This window comes from Mirounga leonina, unplaced genomic scaffold (assembly GCF_011800145.1).
Source record: "Mirounga leonina isolate KUSES-001 unplaced genomic scaffold, KU_Mleo_1.0 Mir_115, whole genome shotgun sequence".
Classification (NCBI taxonomy): Eukaryota; Metazoa; Chordata; class Mammalia; order Carnivora; family Phocidae; genus Mirounga; species Mirounga leonina.
The window spans coordinates 9,904,445-9,925,513 of NW_023270268.1; the positions used below are offsets into that span (position 1 = coordinate 9,904,445).

Genomic DNA, 21,069 nt, shown 5'->3' on the forward strand with positions numbered 1-21,069 from the left:
TAACAACTGAGCCACCCAGGCGCCCCTATTTTCATTTTAGTATATAATCTCTTAGTGAAACTCAAAAAAATAATTCAGAAGCCTTAAATGGTACAGAATGAAAGAGTCTGACAACTAAGTATTGGAAGTTTCAGAGCTCATATTCCATGGAGCCTGATGAAAACATTTTGGGTTCTCAAAAACAGTCTATGAAAGGAGTCTATAATTAGCTTAAAATTTTAAAGTAAACATATCAATTATCAATCTATATTCTGTCATCCTTTATTCTATATACCCTACCTGTTTCACACATTTCATTTTGGGGGCTTTACTTTTAGAACTGCATTCAGAAATAAACAAGAAAATTAACCTCATAATTTTACACAGTCACACTTCTGTGTAGGAGCCAAAATGTTATCTAGCTAGTTCACCCACATTAAAATGACTTCAGGCTGTATCTAAAATCCAGACTCACTTTCAATGCATTAGTTTTTACAATCAATAGAGTAGGTTTCAAGTTATAATCAGACTCGGAATGGTTAAGCCTGACTGAAATTTCAAAACAAAAGAGAAAATGTGATTATTCAAAATGTCTCTATTGAAATAAAAACTACTCTGGGGCGCCTGGGTGGCTCGGTTGGTTAAGCATCCGACTCTTGATTTCAGCTCAGGTCTTGATCTCAGGGTCATGAGTTCAAGCCCTGTGTTGGGCTCCACGCTAGGCCAGGAGTCTAGGAGCCTACTTAAAAAAAAAAAAGAAAAAAGAAAAACTACTTAGATCAAAACTAAAACATGATTAATGAAGAGAAAGAATCTGCAATCATATCCCTTTTACACAAAGGGCTCTTAAAATTAACTAACAGAGAAATAAAAATTGCCCATAAAGTGAAATTTCTTTTTCATCTGGCAGCTTGGCTAATATAAATAAGGTCAACAAAGTCCATTGTAGGTAACGCTGGGAGGGAAGGGGCTCTCTAAGGTTACTAAACCAGCACACATTCCAAGAATGTAGCAAATGCATCAAACTGTTTCATGTTCTTAGCCTCTGGCTACCAAGCCCACGGTCAGAAATCTCTCCAAAGCTGTTAACTACCTAAGTGAACAACAACAAATACACAAAAGGATTTTTACTGTAGCAGCCCATATAATATTCTAAATCAAGAAACACTCTAGGGACACCTGGGTGGCTCAGTCGTTAAGCGTCTGCCTTCGGCTCAGGTCATGATCCCAGAGTCCTGGGATCGAGCCCCGCATTGGGCTCCCTGCTCAATGGAGAGCCTGCTTCTCCCTCTCCCTCTGCTGCTCCCCCTGCTTGTGCTCTCTCTGTGTCTGTCTCTCTGTCAAATAAATAATAAAAATCTTAAAAAAAAACAAAGAAACACTCTAAATGTTTACTGTGCTTAAGGTTAGCACAGGTACATTCTATAGCCATTTAAAAGGACTTAGCAGACATAAAGAACTAGGTTACAGAGTGGTACCACTTATGCAATAGAGTATACAAGAATATTAATATGTGGAAATGTGAATACACCATTCTCAAGTATATTTGTATCCTATCAAAAGGTGTCTGGAAGACTACAGCAAAATAACGCCAATCCTAAGAGCATCCATTGTAAGCGCAAGGGGTTTGTCCTCCAACTTATACAAGAATTAGCATCTCCTTCTGCAGTTTTTCTCTTATATTTAAGGAAGCTAGAGAATGCATTATTTTACATGCTACACTAAACTGACTCTTCATTTTACACCCTGAAGCAGAGACCCCAAATACTTGCCTAAAAACCCCCCAGTTACCTAGAGGCAGAATCTGAAATAGAAACCAGTTGCTCTTGTCTGCCAACCCAGGGAGGCCCCGTCCGGGCTGCTCCCCTCCTCCCTTCCACCTTCCCCTATCCCATGCCACAGTGATTTCTAACTTTCTGCCATTACTGTAACTCAGAAAATTCACTCTGTGCCTATGATCCTCACACTTGATACCCTTGTTATGACAGAATTATCATAAAAACATATCACATTAAAATACCACTCAGTAGTTATTACATTAACTATCTTGACAGCATCATCCCTCATTCAATAGTATAAGACAGTTTTAGCCTGAAATCCACAATGGGAAAAAATGTCCCTCTTGGATTTGGGAGTTACAAGAAAATCTGTCAACCTACTATGCAACCATTTAATATATTAAAGGAGAAATGGGCTTTTAAAACTTCCTCATGATTAAAAACCCCTGCAAACAGAGAGAGAAAAAGAGAGAGAGAGAAACCAAGAAACAGACTCTTAACTAGAGAAAACAAACTGCTGGTTACCAGAGGGGAGGTGGGGGGGGAGGATGGGTGAAATAGGTGATGGGGATGAAGGAGGGCACTTGCTGTGATGAGCACCGGGTGATGTATGGAAGTGCTGAATCACTATATTGTATACCTGAAGCTAATATCACACTGTATGTTAGGGGCACCTGGGTAGCTTAGTTGGCTAAGCAGCCGACTCTTGATTTCAGCTCAGGTCATGATCTTAGGTCATGGGATGGAGCCCCATGTAGGGCTTCCCACTCAGCAGGGAGTCTATTTCTCCCTCTCCCTCTGCCCCTCCCCTCATTCACCCTCTCTCACTTTCTCTAAAATAAACAAATCTTTAATATTACACTGTATGTTAACTGGAATTAAAAACTTAAAAAAAAAAATACCTGCAGAGAGAAAACACTCTTAAAAAAAAAAACAAAAAACAAAATCTGAGTTTATGCTAAGAGTAATTCGAATAGCTCTCTGTATATAACAGTACTATTTTAGAAGTACATGAAAGGAGAAAAAGATACCTTTTCTCCATATTAAAATACTACCCATACATACCTTTTCTGAGGATCTTTTTGAAGTAAGCCACCAAGCAAATTAATAAAATCTGAAGAAGCTTTAGGAAGAGAAGGATCTATACACAAATTGATTCCCAAAAAGAAAAACAAGTGGTAAGTACATGAATACATACCCTACACCATACCATACTATTTAGAGTAATAGTATTTTAAGCACATATCATTTTTAAGAAAACACTGAATCCATTATTAACAATTACAGCCTCCATTTAATGGGGGGGTGAGGTGTGGGCATAAAAATAAATATTTTTTCCTAGACCATAAAAAGCATGAATCTCAAAAACTAAGTCTTGACTAACCTCTCAACTTCCTCTTTATTGAATAAGCCTGGTAAGGATCACCAGCCCGACAAACTCATACCCTTATATTCAAATTTTTTTTTTTTTAAGATTTTATTTATTTATTTGACAGAGACAGCGAGAGAGGGAACACAAGCAGGGGGAGTGGGAGAGGGAGAAGCAGGCTTCCCGCTGAGCAGGGAGCCCGATGCGAAGCTCGATCCCAGGACCCTGGGATCATGACCTGAGCCGAAGGCAGACGCTTAATGACTGAGCCACCCAGGCGCCCCTTATCTTCAACTTTTAATTATGCCTCATTTTCTGAGGCATTCTTAATTTGACCAACTTGGCTTTACAAGGTACAATAAAAATACTTGCAATCCTTCTTTTCTCCCTCTCCCTATTTTAATGATTCTTAACAGGAAAATAATAAATATGACAATATTATGATCCTGGCCAATTCCAGTATTCTCCAAATGTTAGTTCTTTTTAAATTAGAATATACCACAACCAAATTATCAGTCTCTGGTTACAAGTAGCCATGAAGACAGTGGACAAAAACATCAAACAGAGGATGTTATTAGGCACTATGGCCACAAAGGAAGATCCCTAATTAAGCCTGGGCCACCAGGGGTATCCTGACCAGACCTTTGACACCTGCATTTTCAGTTTCTCTTCCCTGCATAAAAATCCTTAACTTACAGGACAAACCAATAATCAATATTATGAGTATTCAAAACAAAACAAAAATCAGAAATCATCATTACAGGAGATAGCTTTTGTAGAAATCAGTCATTCTTAATATAAAAGTTAAAGAAAAAACAAATGCAGTTTCATTTTTTTTTTATAACTATGGACTATTTTCAAAATAAGATTTTGGGTTTTTTTCCTTCTCAGGATGGCTCTTGAAATCCTAAAAGAATTCTGCATTCCCAGTTCTTCCATTAATTACTTTTAAAAGTTTTTTCTTCTAAAAATGTACATTTTTGGGGACGCCTGGGTGGCTCAGTCGGTTAAGCGTCTGCCTTCGGCTCAGGTCATGATCCCAGGGTCCTGGGATCGAGTCCCGCATCGGGCTCCCTGCTCCGCGGGGAGCCTGCTTCTCCCTCTGCCTCTGTCTCTCTCTCTGTCTCTCATAAATAAATAAAAAAATAATAAAATCTTAAAAAAAAAAATGTACATTTTTGTAAAGTCCTGTTTTCATTTGTGTATCTTGAAACTCACTTTTTTTGTGGTGTACGTCCAGCAAAGTGCTTTACTATGTTTTTGTGTTCAGGGGTTTTTTCCTTTTCTTGCCTTAAAATTGTTAGTGGTAGATTGTTATATTAATCAAAATTCATATGATTAAAGTTCCAATACTTTTAAAATACTACAACTATATCTAGTTTAAAAGACTTTAAAAACTCGTCAGGGACATTCTGATTGAGATAAGGACTGACAAATGCCTGACTTGTCCCTATTTGAATACTAAACAGAAATAACTACATGGAACATGAGCACAAAGTAAGTAAATGATACACACACAAGAAAAAAATTACAGAAGTTTGGGTTTTTAAAATCTTTAAAGCAGACTTCTGTTGATATAGCAGCACAAAATAATTTGTGGATTTTTTTGTTTGTTTTGTTTTGTTTTTAAAGATTTATTTATTTGAGAGAGAGAGAATGAGAGAGAGCACATGAGAGTGGGGAGGGTCAGAGGGAGAAGCAGACTCCCTGCCGAGCAGGGAGCCCGATGCGGGACTCGATCCCGGGACTCCAGGATCATGACCTGAGCCGAAGGCAGTCGCTTAACCAACTGAGCCACCCAGGCGCCCCAATAATTTGTGTTTTTAAATGAGGGAATCTATTAGTACTTTGTTCTTCAAGGTCTTAAAAAAAAAAAAGCAAAGGGAATGCTAACATTTCTAAAAATATAAATCTGGAACTATTTATAAAATGTAAATTTGGGGGTTAGGAATCAAAAACAGACTTTGGATAAAAATCTACCATAAGTGTCAGATGTAAACTAACTGCATTTATCACACACACACACACACACACACACAAATCGTACCTTTTGGAATAGGTGGCAAAGGATCTTCATAAAAAATCTTTTCAACTAATTCTGAAAAAGTTTCTGAGAAGAATGGAGGTTTTCCTGAAATCACAAGAAAAACTGCAAATTAGACAATAGTTTGCTATCACTAATAATTCTAAATAAATCTCAACTACAGATAGATTAGGATTATAAAGTTTACAGGAAAAAATATAGAGCAATAACTACTTACTGGATGCTTGGTACAGACCAGGCACACTGTATATTTTTATATTTCTATATTTCAAAACTTACCATCCTAATAAATATGCTAATGCATTTATGGACCATTACCATGATCCAAGGGCTCATGGGCCACTAGACACATCTGAATAATTCCAGGCACAAGGTACCTTACAACAATTTCTACTAATAATCAGTTTTTAATAAGTAGGCACATTTTTCCAAATGATTATCCTGAAAAATACCTATATGTCAAAAGTTTCTTGACCTATATGTCAAAGGTTCTGGACATATGCCTAGACGCCAAGCATACAGGAGGAATACAGAGGGAAGCAAGCCAATCCAGTTATATAAAAACTTAGAAAAGCCAGGTTTTTTTCACATCTTCCAGGTAAAATTGTTGCAAACTACAGACTTCACCTTTTTGTGTGTGCCCAGCTCTGATTTTAAAATGAACCAGAAAGGAATCACCTGAAAACATTTCATAAAGCAGACAGCCCAAAGACCAGAGGTCACTGGTGATGGAGAAGTCAGTACCCCTCAAAATTTCTGGCGCTGTATATGTAGGAGATCCTAGAAGTATAAAGAACAACTTTGTTAGGCATTTGTATCAATCCCCAAAAACAAATCTACCTCGTAGGGACCTGGTAAGGTAAAAAAAAAAAAAAAAGGTTGTAGGAAAACATGCACATGACTATATGCCTTCACGTGTATTCCACATTTTTTAATGGTTTCTAATTTTAAGGTTTCATTTACAAGGATATGTAAGAATACAAAGAGGTTTTAAAAATCCACATGAGTTAGAGGTGTGGCACAATTCTAGGTATATTCTTCTTTTTTAAGTTAACAATTTAAATAATCAAAAGAAACTTTGATTATAATATTTTCATTAGAATAGGTTAAGTTATATAGCAGTAACACCCCAAATTCCCACTGGCTTACCAACAAAGCTCTATTCATTACTCCAACTACACATCCACCACAGGTCAGCCCAGGGGCCCTGATCCTCAGAGTCACTCAAAGAGCCATCTCAACACATGCTTCCTCCATCACCAAGACAGGGGGAAAGAATGCAGCAAACTGCACACTGGCTCTGAAAATGCCCACCTCAAAGTAACCCCCACACTTCTGCTCACACTTCCTTAGCTTCCGCAGGGAGAAGATACAATCCAGGAGAATAGGAAATGTTTAGTGAAGAACACTAAGGGGTGCCACTTAGACTTTATACAAAGTTTAATATTACAGAGAAGTAGCAAATTCTTGAGTTAGCATGTTCCCTTATTTACTGATGAGAGAAACTGAAGCCTAGAGGGTCCCCTAATATCCCGTAAGCCACACGGCTGAGCGGTTGCAGAACACCCACCAGAATTCCACCGAAAAGCCTCCCATCTTCCAATGAGAATGTTCTTTCCATGAAGTGAGTCATCCCCAATCATTTGGAAAATAAAATTCCACTGAGGTAAATCTTCCAGCAAATAGTATCTCCAGGGCCCATTACAGCCAGGGCAGCAGTCTCATGTGGCCTCAGGGTTTAAAGCTCTCCCGTGTGACATTTTTGCTATGCTATCACATTTCATACATACATTCACTCATGCAGCAAACACTTACGGAGGGCCTATTTGCCTTTACTTTGCCAGGTCCTGAGAAAGCAAACATGAATAAGACCCCCAAGATGCCCAAGCACCCTGCCCAACACTTAATAGGCACATCATTCATAGGTGTTGAAGGTGAATGTCTTCCCCGATTAGAATGCAAGTTTGGTTAGACCAGGGATTTTTGCCTGTTTGTTCACATCCATATTTCCAGTATCTAGAACATGTCTAAATTTCTGTTGACTTATGCACTTTATTTCTTCTTCCTTCGACATTGAGTTAATAAACATACTAATGAACAAATGAATATGAAGTCCCTACCAACACAACTGCATGAGAAAAGACAACATAGAAAAATGATTACACAAGTTTCACGAAAGATTTACACATAGAACATTACAAAAGAGGGGTGCCTGGGTGGCTCAGTCAGTTAAGCGTCCAACTCTTGATTTCGGCTCAGGTCATGATCTCAGGTTGTGAGACTGGGCACCACATCAGCTCCACACTGGGTATGGAGCCCTGCTTAAGATTCGCTCTCTCCCTCTCCTCCTCCTGCCCCCAGCCCCACTCACATGCGTGCTCTCTCTCTCTCTCTCTAAAAAAAGAATATTACAAAAGAGATATCACTTCACAATCTCCCCTCAAGTACAGCAACTCTTAACACCCCAGGCCCCATCTCACTGGCAAAACCACCTCCCAAGAATGCACCCTAACAATCTCCCTTAATTTCAGAGCATCAGCTACTCATCAATGTTGAAAAAATATCTACTGAGCTGAAAGTGTGGGCCAGGCACTGTTCTAAGTACTGAGGATACAGAAGGAAGCAGGACAAAATGGCCATCCTCATGTTTAATGAGTAGTCAGCGACATAGAAAGCCAAGGATAGGCTTTGTTAGAGATACCCTGTACTTTACACAGTATTGGACCTATGTGAAAACCTTTGGGTTATGGACAAAGCCATCCCCATATCCAGACTTCTACTCACTGTTATTTTCAATATATTATTTTGGCTGGCAAAAACATAAGGTCGACATTATCTCCTAAACACGTGACTTGGGCAGCACAGGGTTCTGATCTGTAGCTCTCCACATACCTTTGGCTCTACTTTTTATGGTTTTCTTCAGTACATTTTCCCCGCTATCACCTCCTCCTTCTTCTGCTGCCACCAAAGCAAAGAACTCTTCCAAATTTTCACCTTCCACTTTGGCCAAGCAAAAATTACTAAACTTCAACATGCCAGGCCCTTCCAAGAGTATCTATAAAGATGAAAAAATAAAGGTGTTCAGAAACCAGTTCCATTTGCACTCCCATCAGTACCTCTTCACATCCCACTGAAGAACTCAGGAGCATTGGCCTTCTTGCTTCATACTACTCAAAAGATTAAATGCATACAAATTTTTAAAAGCAGCTAAAGAAAAAAATAAATTGGGGGCGCCTGGGTGGCTCAGTCGTTAAGCATCTACCTTCGGCTCAGGTCATGATCCCAGGGTCCTGGGATCGAGCCCCGCATCAGGCTCCCTGCTCAGTGGGGAGCCTGCTTCTCCCTCTGCCACTCCCCCCACTTGTGTTCCCTCTCTCGCTGTGTCTCTGTCAAATAAATAAAATCTTTTTAAAAATAAATAAATCCAATATTTTAATAATAGAATCAAATATTAAACTGCCCATTCTCAGATGTATACAATGAACACATCATAACCACAGAGGGAAACCACATGCCTTTGGGAAAGATAAAGAACAATGTATACGGAACAGTCTATCCTCACCACTCCTCCATGACAGCTGAAGGAGGATTTGAAAACCCACCTGTCCAAGGTGTTGTTTACTCACAGGCTCAAAACTAGGGTTTTGAAGTTAGAGATCTAGCCTTAGGTCCACCATTTACTAGCAGTCTGAACTGGAGAATTTACTTAACCTTTCTAAATCTTGGTCTCTTCACCTGTAATTATGTTCTCATATGGAGGGCCTACAATAATAATGTTTAACAATATTCAACTTTTTATTTCATCATGTACACTTTAACAAAGTAGCAACTCAAACCAAATCCCTAAGAATATGTACTTATAAATAATAGATGCCATTGATTGAAAACACCAGAAAGTGCCCTAGAATATAGTACGGACTCCATCTCCAGATCATAGACAAGGAAGCCAAGGCACAGAGAGAGAGAAAGGGTAACCTGCCCAGGGTCAGACAACTTCTAAATGTCAGTGTCACCTGTGATTCTGAAACTAAGCAGGTTTCATGTCTCTACTACACTGAAGCACATTTAGTTATGGATCATTAATTTTACCAGAGAAGAAGCTATTTGACCCATAGTGCCACTAATCAAACAACAAAGCCAAAAATCCATTATCAAGCTAAAATAATGGCTCATAATCTTATAATTTAAGAGCTTAGCATCTTATTTTATAGAGCTACTGAGCTCATCATTCACAGTATACCTTGGCAGCAATAATAATTACTCAAAGGACTCTGAGAGGAGGGGAGACTTCCCATTCTAAAAGCTACTTCAATAGGTAGCTAAAATATGGCACTATGTTTTTTATTTTAAAAATATATTAACTCAAGGGGCTCCTGGGTGGCTCAGTCAGTTGGGCCTCAACTCTTGGTTTCATCTTGGGTCATAATCTCGGGTAGGGGGATTGGCTCCACGCTCAGCACAGAGTCTGCTGGAGATTCTCTCTCCCTCTCCCTCTGCCTCTTCTTGATAGCACTCGCTCTCACTCTCTAAGATAAATAAAACCTTTAAAATAAAAAAATTAACTCAATTTCCAGATGGTCTATATTTTATCTAAATTTTATCTAAAAATAAAAACACCTTTGAGAAAGCACTATAACGAAGACAGAAGCAGTTAGGAAATGAAAACTTTTATGAATTACCTTGCCAGGAGAAACGTCACAAAAGAGAATGCCAAGTTGATGAAGATGATGTAATCCAGTAATGAGGTCAACCCCAAATTCTCTCACAACATCTTCTGGGAGGTTTTCATCTTGAGCAATAACCATTTCTAAGGAACCACCTGCAAGTTGATTAAAATCACCCATTTTAACCCACCAGCATAACACAGTGCCTCCAGGAGTTCCCATGCTGGGAGATACTGAGCCTTTAAAAAATGAGCAAACAGAACACATGGACAGCCTGACAGGGGAAATACACATGTGAATGAACACAGTGGTCCAAGCACCCTAAGAGGAACTTGTGTCCACACTCCAGAGCCAGCTTCCAGAGAATTATGCTTAGGCTGGAGACTAGTCAGTAAGTAAGCAGGTGGGATGCAGGGAGAATCCCTCTGGTGCTATGATTTCTTACTCAGCCCTCAGGAATTGAACAGCTACAAAAATTAGTGGTAAATACTAATACAAACTGTGCATTTAAAACACATCATGCAAAGTCTAGCCACATTTACTCCTGTGCAAAGTTAATCACATGCTACAAAGTACTGCATGGCAGAAAAGAGGCCTTTCCTTAAGAGAAAATCACAACCCTTCAAGTAATATCACTGAGGAAATAAAACATCAAAGGCAGACACACTGTGAATTCTATTTCTATACTCTTCCAAGGTCCTGCTCATATTTCTACCATCTAAGTGCCAGGAACAAACTTTTTTTTTTTTTTTTTGGTTCCAAAACATCAAGATTCCAACAGGAGCCAAGTTCCGAGAAACGTACAGAACACTGCAAATAATGTTTCTTCCCCAGAGCACTCTTTTCTTTGTGAAGATTGTATATCCCAGGTAGCTGTCCTCACTTGGTTTCAAATAAAACTCTTCTGCTTTCTCTTAAAAAGAACAGAAAAGAGAAGAGAGAAAAAAAAGAGGAGGGGAGAGAGAAGAGAGAAAAGGGAGAAGAAAAAGTCTTGGGGCACCGGGGTGGCTCAGTAGGTTAAGTGTCCGACTCTTGATTTCAACTCAGGTCATGATCTCAGGGTTGTGAGATTGAGCCCCAGATCAGGCTCTGTGCTGGGCGTGGAGCCTGCTTATGATTCTCTCTCTCTCCCCTCCCCCGCCCCACCCCCACCACCCAAGCCCCCGCCAACCCGAGCCTGCACCCACTCTTTAAAGAATAAAAAATAAATAAGTCTCAGCTGTCATCTGAAAGTTCAGTCAGAATACTATGATGAAGGTAGAAGGTATTTTGAAGTTTATTCTGTTTCAGTGGGTGAGGAGCCACTCCAAATGAAGGCATAAAGTAGTAAGGCTAGGACGATGGTCAGGGAGCAGAAATAACGGCTGAAGCAAAAAGGAACACAGGGAAAGTCCCCTGATCACCTCAACAGTGTGTTCGACTGTGCAATTAAGCCATAGTCCTTTCCTACTGATTCAGAAAAAATAAAATGCAAGTTACTATTCCAGATAACCTCTTTCATGATTTAGTCTTACAAATTCTAAGTTCCAATATAATGAGTAAGACTCATAAAGCTAGAAATTACAATATATCTTAATATTTAATGATCCTTTATTACTCAATATATAAATATAAGTACGCTAACAGTGGTCCTTTTTCCCTGAAGACACTGAAACTAAAAGCCCAGATAATATCAGTATATTCAGTTTTCTCCCTATATATATAGTCCCAGAAAGTTGTATCAAGCAAGAGTTATAACAAGTTATCTCTAATTATTGTTAGGTGGTGGTATTTTTGGTTCATCTTTGTACTTTTTCACATTGCTTAAGTTTTATAAACAGCAAGCATTCTCATCATAAAAATAAAAAGATGATCACTTTATAAACTAATTGCCTAATAGCTACTTGACCTAAAATACTTGGTTTTTATTGAATAGGAAAACTTGTTTGATAAGTTTATCACTAAAAAAATACTTGTAAATTTTTATGTAGGTGATTTAGTAATATTTTATACCAAAATAAAGTTAAGTCCAAATTGAATTTTACGTTCTCCCTCTTATCAGACATCTTAGCTCTTTACCCTACCCTAACAACCAAACAACGTATGTGCAAGTGAACAGTCAAGAGTATCAAGTGCTTATCTTTGCAACATAAAAGGAAAATAACAAAACCTACATCATATGTTTTTTCAAAACTACATAAGGTGGATATATCTGTAGCACTTCTTACACACACTTACCTGTGCAGAGTTCCACCACTAGCCAGAGATGATTGCTGGTTTCATACCATTCGTGAAAAGTTACGATATTCTTGTGTTTAATTTCATGGGTGAGACGGACCTACAAAAACACAGCATTCACACACACACACACACACACACACACACACACAGAGAAAGTTCTTAAAATCCTCGTATCTATTAAGAAACACCTAAATACACAATTGGGAAGTGGGTAACAAGATAGCAGAATGTGGTGGAATTTGGTGGAATTTTATTCGGACATTAAAAATGATGGGTCTGGGGCGCCTGGGTGGCTCAGTTGGTTAAACGACTGCCTTCAGCTCAGGTCATGATCCTGGAGTCCTGGGATCGAGTCCCACATCGGGCTCCCTGTTCAGCAGGGAGTCTGCTTCTCCCTCTGACCCTCCCCCCTCTCATGCTCTATCTCATTCTGTCTCTCAAATAAATAAAATCTTTAAAAAAAAAAAATGATGGGTCTGAAGGCTGGTGACATGGAAAAATGCTAATTTGATGTACAATCTTAAAAAAAAAATTTGTGCAATATAGTTTTGTGTATTTGTGTAAACACAACACTGCAAAAGAAATGTTCATAGGAAAATGACCAAAAGGAATACATCAAAATAGCTGTTACGAGCAGAACTGCTAGTGATTTTTTTCTATTTTTTACATTAAGTACACAGTACTTTTTACAATCAGGAAAGAAATAATTTTCAAGGAAGAAAAAAAACTTTTACTACGTAAAAATAACCTCAAGGCTCAATAACACAATAGTTAAATTATTCATCAACTGACAAAATATTAGCCCAACTTTAAGACATTTAATTTTGTATTATAATGACAGTATAATGTTAAGTGAAAGAGGCAAGAAACGAAATTATATAATACCATGATTTAAAATTTTTTTTAAAAACTCACAGTAAAAAGACTAGAACAAACCAACCAAAACAGAACAGGACTGCCTCAGGTGATGAAACAATGCTTTTTTTCTTCTACCCATTTTTCTAGATTGAAAAACAAGAGTGAATTCAGTATCTATCTATAATGATGATGTATTACTTTGAAAATATTTACTGAGTTTTTAAAAAAAATTTTTTTTTAATTTTTATTACTATGAAAATATTTAAAATAATTCTCAAAGGGTTCTACAAGTTTATTCTTAAAAATATCCTTGTGAGGGGCGCCTGGGTGGCTCAGTTGGTTAAGCAACTGCCTTCGGCTCAGGTCATGATCCTGGAGTCCCGGGATCGAGTCCCGCATCGGGCTCCCTGCTCGGCGGGGAGTCTGCTTCTCTCTCTGACTCTCCCCCCCCTCATGTGCTCTCATTCTCTCTCTCTCAAATAAATAAATAAAATCTTAAAAAAAAAAAAAATATCCTTGTGAATCCCAGTACCAATTCACTCAGGTTATTAAAAGAAGAATCATTACAATGAGCACACTGATCTTAAAATGTACATTTCCATTAGATCATGAGAATACCTGTGCACCAAAAACAAGAGTGAATTCAAAACTCAGTAACAGGGCGGAGCAAGATGGCGGAGGAGTAGGAGACCTGGATTTCATCTGGTCTCAGGAATTCAGCTGGATAGGGATCAAATCATTCTGAACACCTACAAACTCAACAGGAGACCGAAGAAAAGAATAGCAACAACTCTCTGAACAGAAAAGCGACCACTTTCTGGAAGGTAGGACGTGTGGAGAAGTGAATCCGAGGTGATATTCGGGAGGATAGACGGGGGAAGGGGCCTCTGTCGGCCGCTTCTGGCAAGTGATAGAGCCACGGAGCACAAGATCGGAACTTTTAAAAGTCTGCTCTGCCGAGGGACGTCACTCTGGTGGCTAAGCGGGGGTGGAACCCTCCGGGACAGTGTGGTCTCAGGACCCTCGGGGTCACAGAAAGACCGGGGGTGCCTGAGTGCGGCAGAGCTCCCAGGTAACGGAGCAGGGAAGCCAGCTGCAGAGGCGGAGCCCAGGCGCGGGCTCTCAGCTCGGGGTGGCCCTAAACCGTGATCCGCGGCACAGTCGGGCCACTGCTCCTCCAGCAGGGACCCAATAAGCAGCAGATCCGGGGATACTCCCCTTCCTCCCCGGGGAGGAGCGGCATGGGAGCGCACCGCAGGGATCTGCTGGATTTGGAGACTCCACACAGAGTCGGATGCCAGAGATAGAAATGCTCGGTCACAGGCCGGGTGAGCACGGAGTGTGGCTGGAGACCGGGGAGACGGGAGTGATTGCTTTTCCACAGGGGCGCACTGAGGAGCGGGTACCCGAGTTCTCAGCTCCTCCAGGGCAGATATTGGGAGGCCGCCATTTTCACTCTCATCCTCCAAAGTTGTACAGAAAGCTTGCAGGGAACAAAAGCTCCTGAGAGCAAACCCGAGCAGATTACTTAGCCCGGACTGGCAAGGGCGGGGCAATTCCACCTCCTGCAAAGACATTTGGGAACCACGGCAACAGGCCCCTCCCCCAGAAGATCAGTGAGAACAGCCAGCCAAGGCCAAGTTTACCGATCAATGAGAACGGCCGAACTCCAGCGCTAGGGGAATAATGCACATAGAATCCATGGCTTTTTTACCATAATTCTTTAGTCTTTCAAAGTTAATTTTTTTTAACTTTTTTTTTTTTGAATTTTTCTTTTTCCCTTTTTCAACCAACATCTTATCAATCCCTTTTTTAAAAAACATTTTTAGTTTTCATTTTTAGAGTCATATTCTATCCCTTCATAGTAGTTACCCTTATTTTTGGCATACATATATAAGTTGTTCTCTCTTGAAAATTTTGAGATACTTTCTTCTAACAGATCAAAATATACCCTAAATCTCTAGTGTATGGTTTTGTGCTACTCTCCTGCCTGATCACATTCTCTCCCTTTTTTTTCCTTTTTTTTTTAAATCCTCTTCTTTTTTCAAACAACTTATCAATTCCTTTTATAAAATTTTTTATAATTTTCATCTTTACAATCATATGCCATCCCTTCATATCAACCCTTATTTTTGTACATATATAAGTTTTTCTTTCTTTAAAATTTTGGGAGGCACTTTCTTCTAACAGATCAAAATACACCCAAAATCTAGTGTGTGGCACTGATCTATGCACCAGCCTGATCATATTTGATCATATTCTGGTTTTTTTTGTTTTGTTCTGTTTTTGTTTTTATCTTTCTCTTTTTCTTTTTTTCTTTTTTCTTTCTTTCCCTTTCTTTTCCCCCAGCTTCAGGTCTTTTCTGATTTGTTTAGAGTATACTTTCTGGGGATGTTGTTACCCTGTTAGCATTTTGTTCTCTCATTCATCTATTCTCCTCTGGACACAATGACAAGACAGAAAAAAATCACCTCAACAAAAAGAACAAGTGGTAGTACTGACTGCCAGGGACCTACTCAATACGGACATTAGTACGATGTCGGATCTAGAGTTCAGAATCATCACTTTAAAGATATTAGCTGGGCTTGAAAAAAGCATGGAAGTTATTAGAGAAACCCTTTCTGGAAAAATGAAAGAACTAAAATCTAACCAAGTCGAAATCAAAAAGGCTATTAATGAGGTACAATAAAAAATGGGGGTGCTAACTGCTAGGATAAATGAGGCAGAAGAGAGAATCAGTGATATAGTAGACCAAATGATGGAAAATAAAGAAGCTGAGAAAAAGAGACATAAACAACTACTGGATCATGAGGGCAGAATTCGAGAGATAAGCAATACCATAAGACGAAACAACATTAGAATAATTGGGATCCCAGAAGAAGAAGAAAGAGAGAGAGGGGCAGAAGGTATATTGGAGCAAATTAGAGCAGAGAACGTCCCTAATTTGGGGAAGGAAACAGCCATCAAAATCCAGGAGGCAAAGAGAACCCCTCACAAAATCAATAAAAAGAGGTCAACACCCCAACATCTAATAGTAAAACTTACGAGTCTCAGAGACAAAGAGAAAATCCTGAAAGCAGCTCGGGAGAAGAGATATGTAACCTACAATGGTAGAAACATTAGATTGGCAACAGATCTATCCACAGAGACCTGGCAGGCCAGAAAGGAGTGGCAGGATATATTCAGAGCACTAAATGAGAAAAATATGCAGCCAAGAATACTCTATCCAGCTAGGCTGTCATTGAAAATAGAAGGAGAGATAAAAAGCTTCCAGGACAAATGAAAACTAAAGGAATTTGCAAACACGAAACCAGCCCTATAAGAAATATTGAAAAGGGTCCTCTAAGCAAAGAGAGAGCCTAAAAGCAACATACACCAGAAAGGAACACAGACAATATACGGTAACAGTCACCTTACAGGCAATACAATGGCACTAAATTCATATCTTTCAATAGTTACCCTGAATGTAAATGGGCTAAATGCCCCAATCAAGACACAGGCTATCCGACTGGATTAAAAAACAAGACCCATCAATATGCTGTCTGCAAGAGACTCGTTTTAGACCCAAAGACACCCCCAGATTGAAAGTGAGGGGGTGGAAAACCATTTACCATGCTAATGGACACCAAAAGAAAGCTGGGGTGGCAATCCTTATATGAGACAAATTAGATTTTAAACCAAAGACTACAATAAGAGATGAGGAAGGACACTACATCCTACTTAAAGGGTCTATCCAACAAGAAGATCTAACAATTGTAAATATCTATGCCCCTAATATGGGAGCAGCCAATTACATAAGGCAATTAATAACAAAAGCAAAGAAACACATTGACAACAATACAATAATAGCGGAGGACTTTAATACCCCCCTCACTGAAATGGACAGATCATCTAAGCAAAAGATCAACAAGGAAATAAAGACTTTAAATAACACACTGGACCAAATGGACTTCACAGACATATTCAGAACATTCCATCCCAAAGCAACGGAATACATATTCTTCTCTAGTGCCTATGGAACATTCTCCAGAATAGATCACATCCTAGGTCATAAATCAGGTCTCAACCGGTACCAAAAGATTGGGATCATTCCCTGCCTATTTTCAGATCACAATGCTTTGAAACTAGAACTCAATCACAAGAGGAAAGTTGGAAAGAACTCAAATACATGGAGGCTAAAGAGCATCCTACTAAAGAATGAATGGGTCAACCAGGAAATTAAAGAAGAATTAAAAAAATTCATGGAACCCAATGAAAATGAAAACACAACCATTCAAAATCTTTGGGATGCAGCAAAGGCGGTCCTAAGAGGAAAGTATATAGCAATACAAGCCTTTCTCAAGAAACAAGAAAGGTCTCAAGTACACAACCTAAATCTACACCTAAAGGAGCTAGAGAAAGAACAGCAAATAAAGCCTAAACCCAGCAGAAGAGATATAATAAAGATCAGAGCAGAAATCAATGAAATAGAAACCAAAAGAACAGTAGAACAGATCAACGAAACTAGGAGCTGGTTCTTTGAAAGAATTAACAAGATTGATAAACCCCTGGCCAGACTTATCAGAAAGAAAAGAGAAATGACCCAAATCAACAAAATCATGAATGAAAGAGGAGAGATCACAGCCAACACCAAAGAAATACAAACAATTATAAGAACAGATTATGAGCAACTCTATGCCAGCAAATTAGATAACCTGGAAGAAATGGATGCATTCCTAGAGATGTATCAACTACCAAAACTGAATAATAGAAAACCTGAACAGACCTATAACCACTAAGGAAATTGAAGCCATCATCAAAAATCTCCCAAAAAACAAAAGCCCAGGGCTAGATGGCTTCCCAGGGGAATTCTACCAAACATTTCAAGAAGAATTAATACCTATTCTTCTGAAACTGTTCCAAAAAATAGAAATGGAAGGAAAACTTCCAAACTCAGTTTATGAGGCCACCATTACCTTGATTCCAAAGCCAGACAAAGACCCCATCAAAAAGGAGAATTACAGACCAATATCCTTGATGAACATGGATGCAAAAATTCTCACCAAAATACTAGCCAATAGGATCCAACAGTACATTAAAGGATTATTCACCACGACCAAGTGGGATTTATCCCTGGGCTGCAAGATTGGTTCAACATCCTCAAATCAATCAATGTGATACAATACATCAACAAAAGAAAGAACAAGGATCACATGATCCTCTCAATAGATGCAGAAAAAGCATTTGACAAAGTACAGCATCCTTTCTTGATCAAAACTCTTCAGAGTATAGGGATAGAGGGTACATACCTCAATATCATAAAAGCCATCTATGAAAAACCTACAGCGAATGTCATCCTCAATGGGGAAAAACTGAGAGCTTTCCCCCTAAGGTCAGGAACGCGGCAGGGATGTCCACTATCACCACTGCTATTCCACATAGTATTAGAAGTCCTAGCCACAGCAATCAGGCAACAAAAAGAAATAAAAGACATCCAAATCGGCAAAGAAGAAGTCAAACTCTCACTCTCTGCAGATGATATGATACTTTATGTGGAAAACCCAAAAGACTCCACCCCAAAACTGCTAGAATTCATACAGGAATTCAGTCAAGGGGCAGGATATAAAATCAATGCACAGAAATCAGTGGGATTCCTATACACCAACAACAAGACAGAAGAAAGAGAAATTAAGGAGTCAATCCCATTGACAATTGCACCCAAAACCATAAGATACCTAGGAATAAATCTAACCAAAGAGGCAAAGGATCTGTACTCAGAAAACTATAAAATACTCATGAAAGAAATTGAGGAAGACACAAAGAATGGAAAAACATTCCATGCTCATGGATTGGAAGAACAAATATTGTGAAGATGTCAATGCTACCTAGAGCAATCTACACATTCCATGCAATCCCCATCAAAATACCATCCACTTTTTTCAAAGAAATGGAACAAATAATCCTAAAATGCATATGGAACTGGAAAAGACCCCGAATAGCCAGAGGAATGTTGAAAAAGAAAAGCAAAGCTGGCAGCATCACAATTCCGGACTTACAAAGCTGTCATCATCAAGACAGTATGGTACTGGCACAAAAACAGACACATAGATCAATGGAACAGAATGAGAGCCCAGAAATGGACCCTCAACTCTATGGTCAACTAATCTTTGACAAAGCAGGAAAGTATGTCCAATGGAAAAAAGACAGTCCCTTCAACAAATGGTGTTGGGAAAATTGGACAGCCACATGCAGAAGAATGAAACTGGACCATTTCCTTACACCACACACAAAATTAGACTCAAAATGGTTGAGAGATCTAAATATGAGACAGAAGTCCATCAAAATCCTAAAGGAGAACACAGGCAGCAACCTCTTCGACCTCAGCCGCAGCAACTTCTTCCTAGAAACATCGCCAAAGGCAAGGAAAGCAAGGGCAAAAATGAACTATTGGGACTTCATCAAGATAAAAAGCTTTTGCACAGCAAAAGAAACAATCAACAAAACCAAAAGACAACCGACAGAATGGGAGAAGATATTTGCAAATGTCTTATCAGATAAAGGGCTAGTATCCAAAATCTATAAAGAACTTATCAAACTCAACACCCAAAGAACAAAGAATCCAATCAAGAAATGGGCAGAACACATGAACAGACATCTTTCCAAAGAAGACATCCAAATGGCCAACAGACACATGAAAAAGTGCTCAATATCACTCAGCATCAGGAAAATCCAAATCAAAACCTCAATGAGAGGGGCGCCTAGGTGGCTCAGTTGGTTAAGCGACTGCTTTCGGCTCAGGTCATGATCCTGGAGTCCCTGGATCGAGTCCCGCATCGGGCTCTGTGCTCGGCGAGGAGACTGCTTCTCCCTCCGACCCTCCCCCCTCTCATGTGCTCTCTCTCTCAAATAAATAAATAAAATCTTTAAAAAAAAAAAAAAAAAAACCTCAATGAGATACCACCTCACACCAGTCAGAATGGCTAAAATTAACAAGTCAGTAAACAACAGATGTTGGTGGGGATGCGGAGAAAGGGGAACCCTCCTACACTGTTGGTGGGAATGCAAGCTGGTACAACCACTCTGGAAAACGGTATGGAGGTTCCTCAGAAAGTTGAAAATAGAGCTACCATATGATCCAGCAATTGCACTACTGGGTATTTATCGCAAAGATACAAATGTAGGGATCTGAAAGGGTACGTGCACCCTGATGTTTATAGCAGCAACGTCCACAATAGCCAAACTGTGGAAAGAGCCAAGATGTCCATCAACAGATGAATGGATAAAGAAGAGGTGGTATATATATACAATGGAATATTATGCAGCCATCAAAAGGAATGAGATCTTGCCATTTGCAACGACGTGGATGGAACTGGAGGGTGTTATGCTGAGCGAAATAAGTCAAACAGAGAAAGGCAAGTATCATATGACCTCACTGATATGAGGAATTCTTAATCTCAGGAAACAAACTGAGGGTTGCTGGAGTGGGGATGGGGTGGGAGGGATGGGGTGGCTGGGTGATAGACACTGGGGAAGGTATGTGCTATGGTGAGCGCTGTGAATTTTGCAAGACTGTTGAATCACAGATTTGTACCTCTGAAACGAATAATGCAATATATGTTAAGAAAAAAAAAAAAAAGATAGCAGGGGAGGGGAAGAATGAATGGGGGGAATCAGAGGGGGAGACATACCATGAGAGACGATGGACTCTGAAAAACAAACTGAGGGTTCTAGAGGGGAGGGGGGTGGGAGGATGGGTTAGACTGGTGGTGGGTATTGAGGAGGGCACATTCTGCATGGAGCACTGGGTGTTATGCAGAAACAATGAATCATGGAACACTACATCAAAAACTAATGATGTAATGTATGGTGATTAACATAACAATAAAAAATTTTTAAAAACTCAATAACAAAGATGCAAGAGGCTATCAGTAAAAAAAAAAAAAAAAAAAAAAAATACTAAGTTGCCTCAGGGATTTTTGCTTTCTCCCTTCAAAATCCCATGAAATATGGAAACTAAAACCACAAAAATGTGTGCTTTATTAATAAACCATCCAGACTCCAAATTGGTGACAACTACCCAAGTGCTTTGGATCCTTGTTTTCCGATTCTCTTAAACACACACACACAAATTCTACTGTCACTCACATTCAACACAGGCTAATGGGTCCATTGATCCAT

The 21,069-nt window shown here is 39.3% G+C and overlaps 1 protein-coding gene across 1 annotated transcript in view; it reads right to left on the reverse strand.

Moving 5' to 3' along the window:
* Positions 1 to 21,069, reverse strand: part of ULK4 (unc-51 like kinase 4) — a 580,245-nt gene that overhangs the window by 551,834 nt on the left and 7,342 nt on the right. Inside the window, exons 3-8 of the mRNA XM_034992636.1 lie at positions 12,052 to 12,151; positions 9,850 to 9,989; positions 8,063 to 8,225; positions 5,849 to 5,950; positions 5,174 to 5,257; positions 2,823 to 2,898 (exon numbers count right to left, since the gene is read on the reverse strand). Of these exons, the coding sequence (XP_034848527.1) occupies positions 2,823 to 2,898; positions 5,174 to 5,257; positions 5,849 to 5,950; positions 8,063 to 8,225; positions 9,850 to 9,989; positions 12,052 to 12,151 (665 nt within the window). The remainder of the gene's footprint in view (positions 1 to 2,822; positions 2,899 to 5,173; positions 5,258 to 5,848; positions 5,951 to 8,062; positions 8,226 to 9,849; positions 9,990 to 12,051; positions 12,152 to 21,069) is intronic.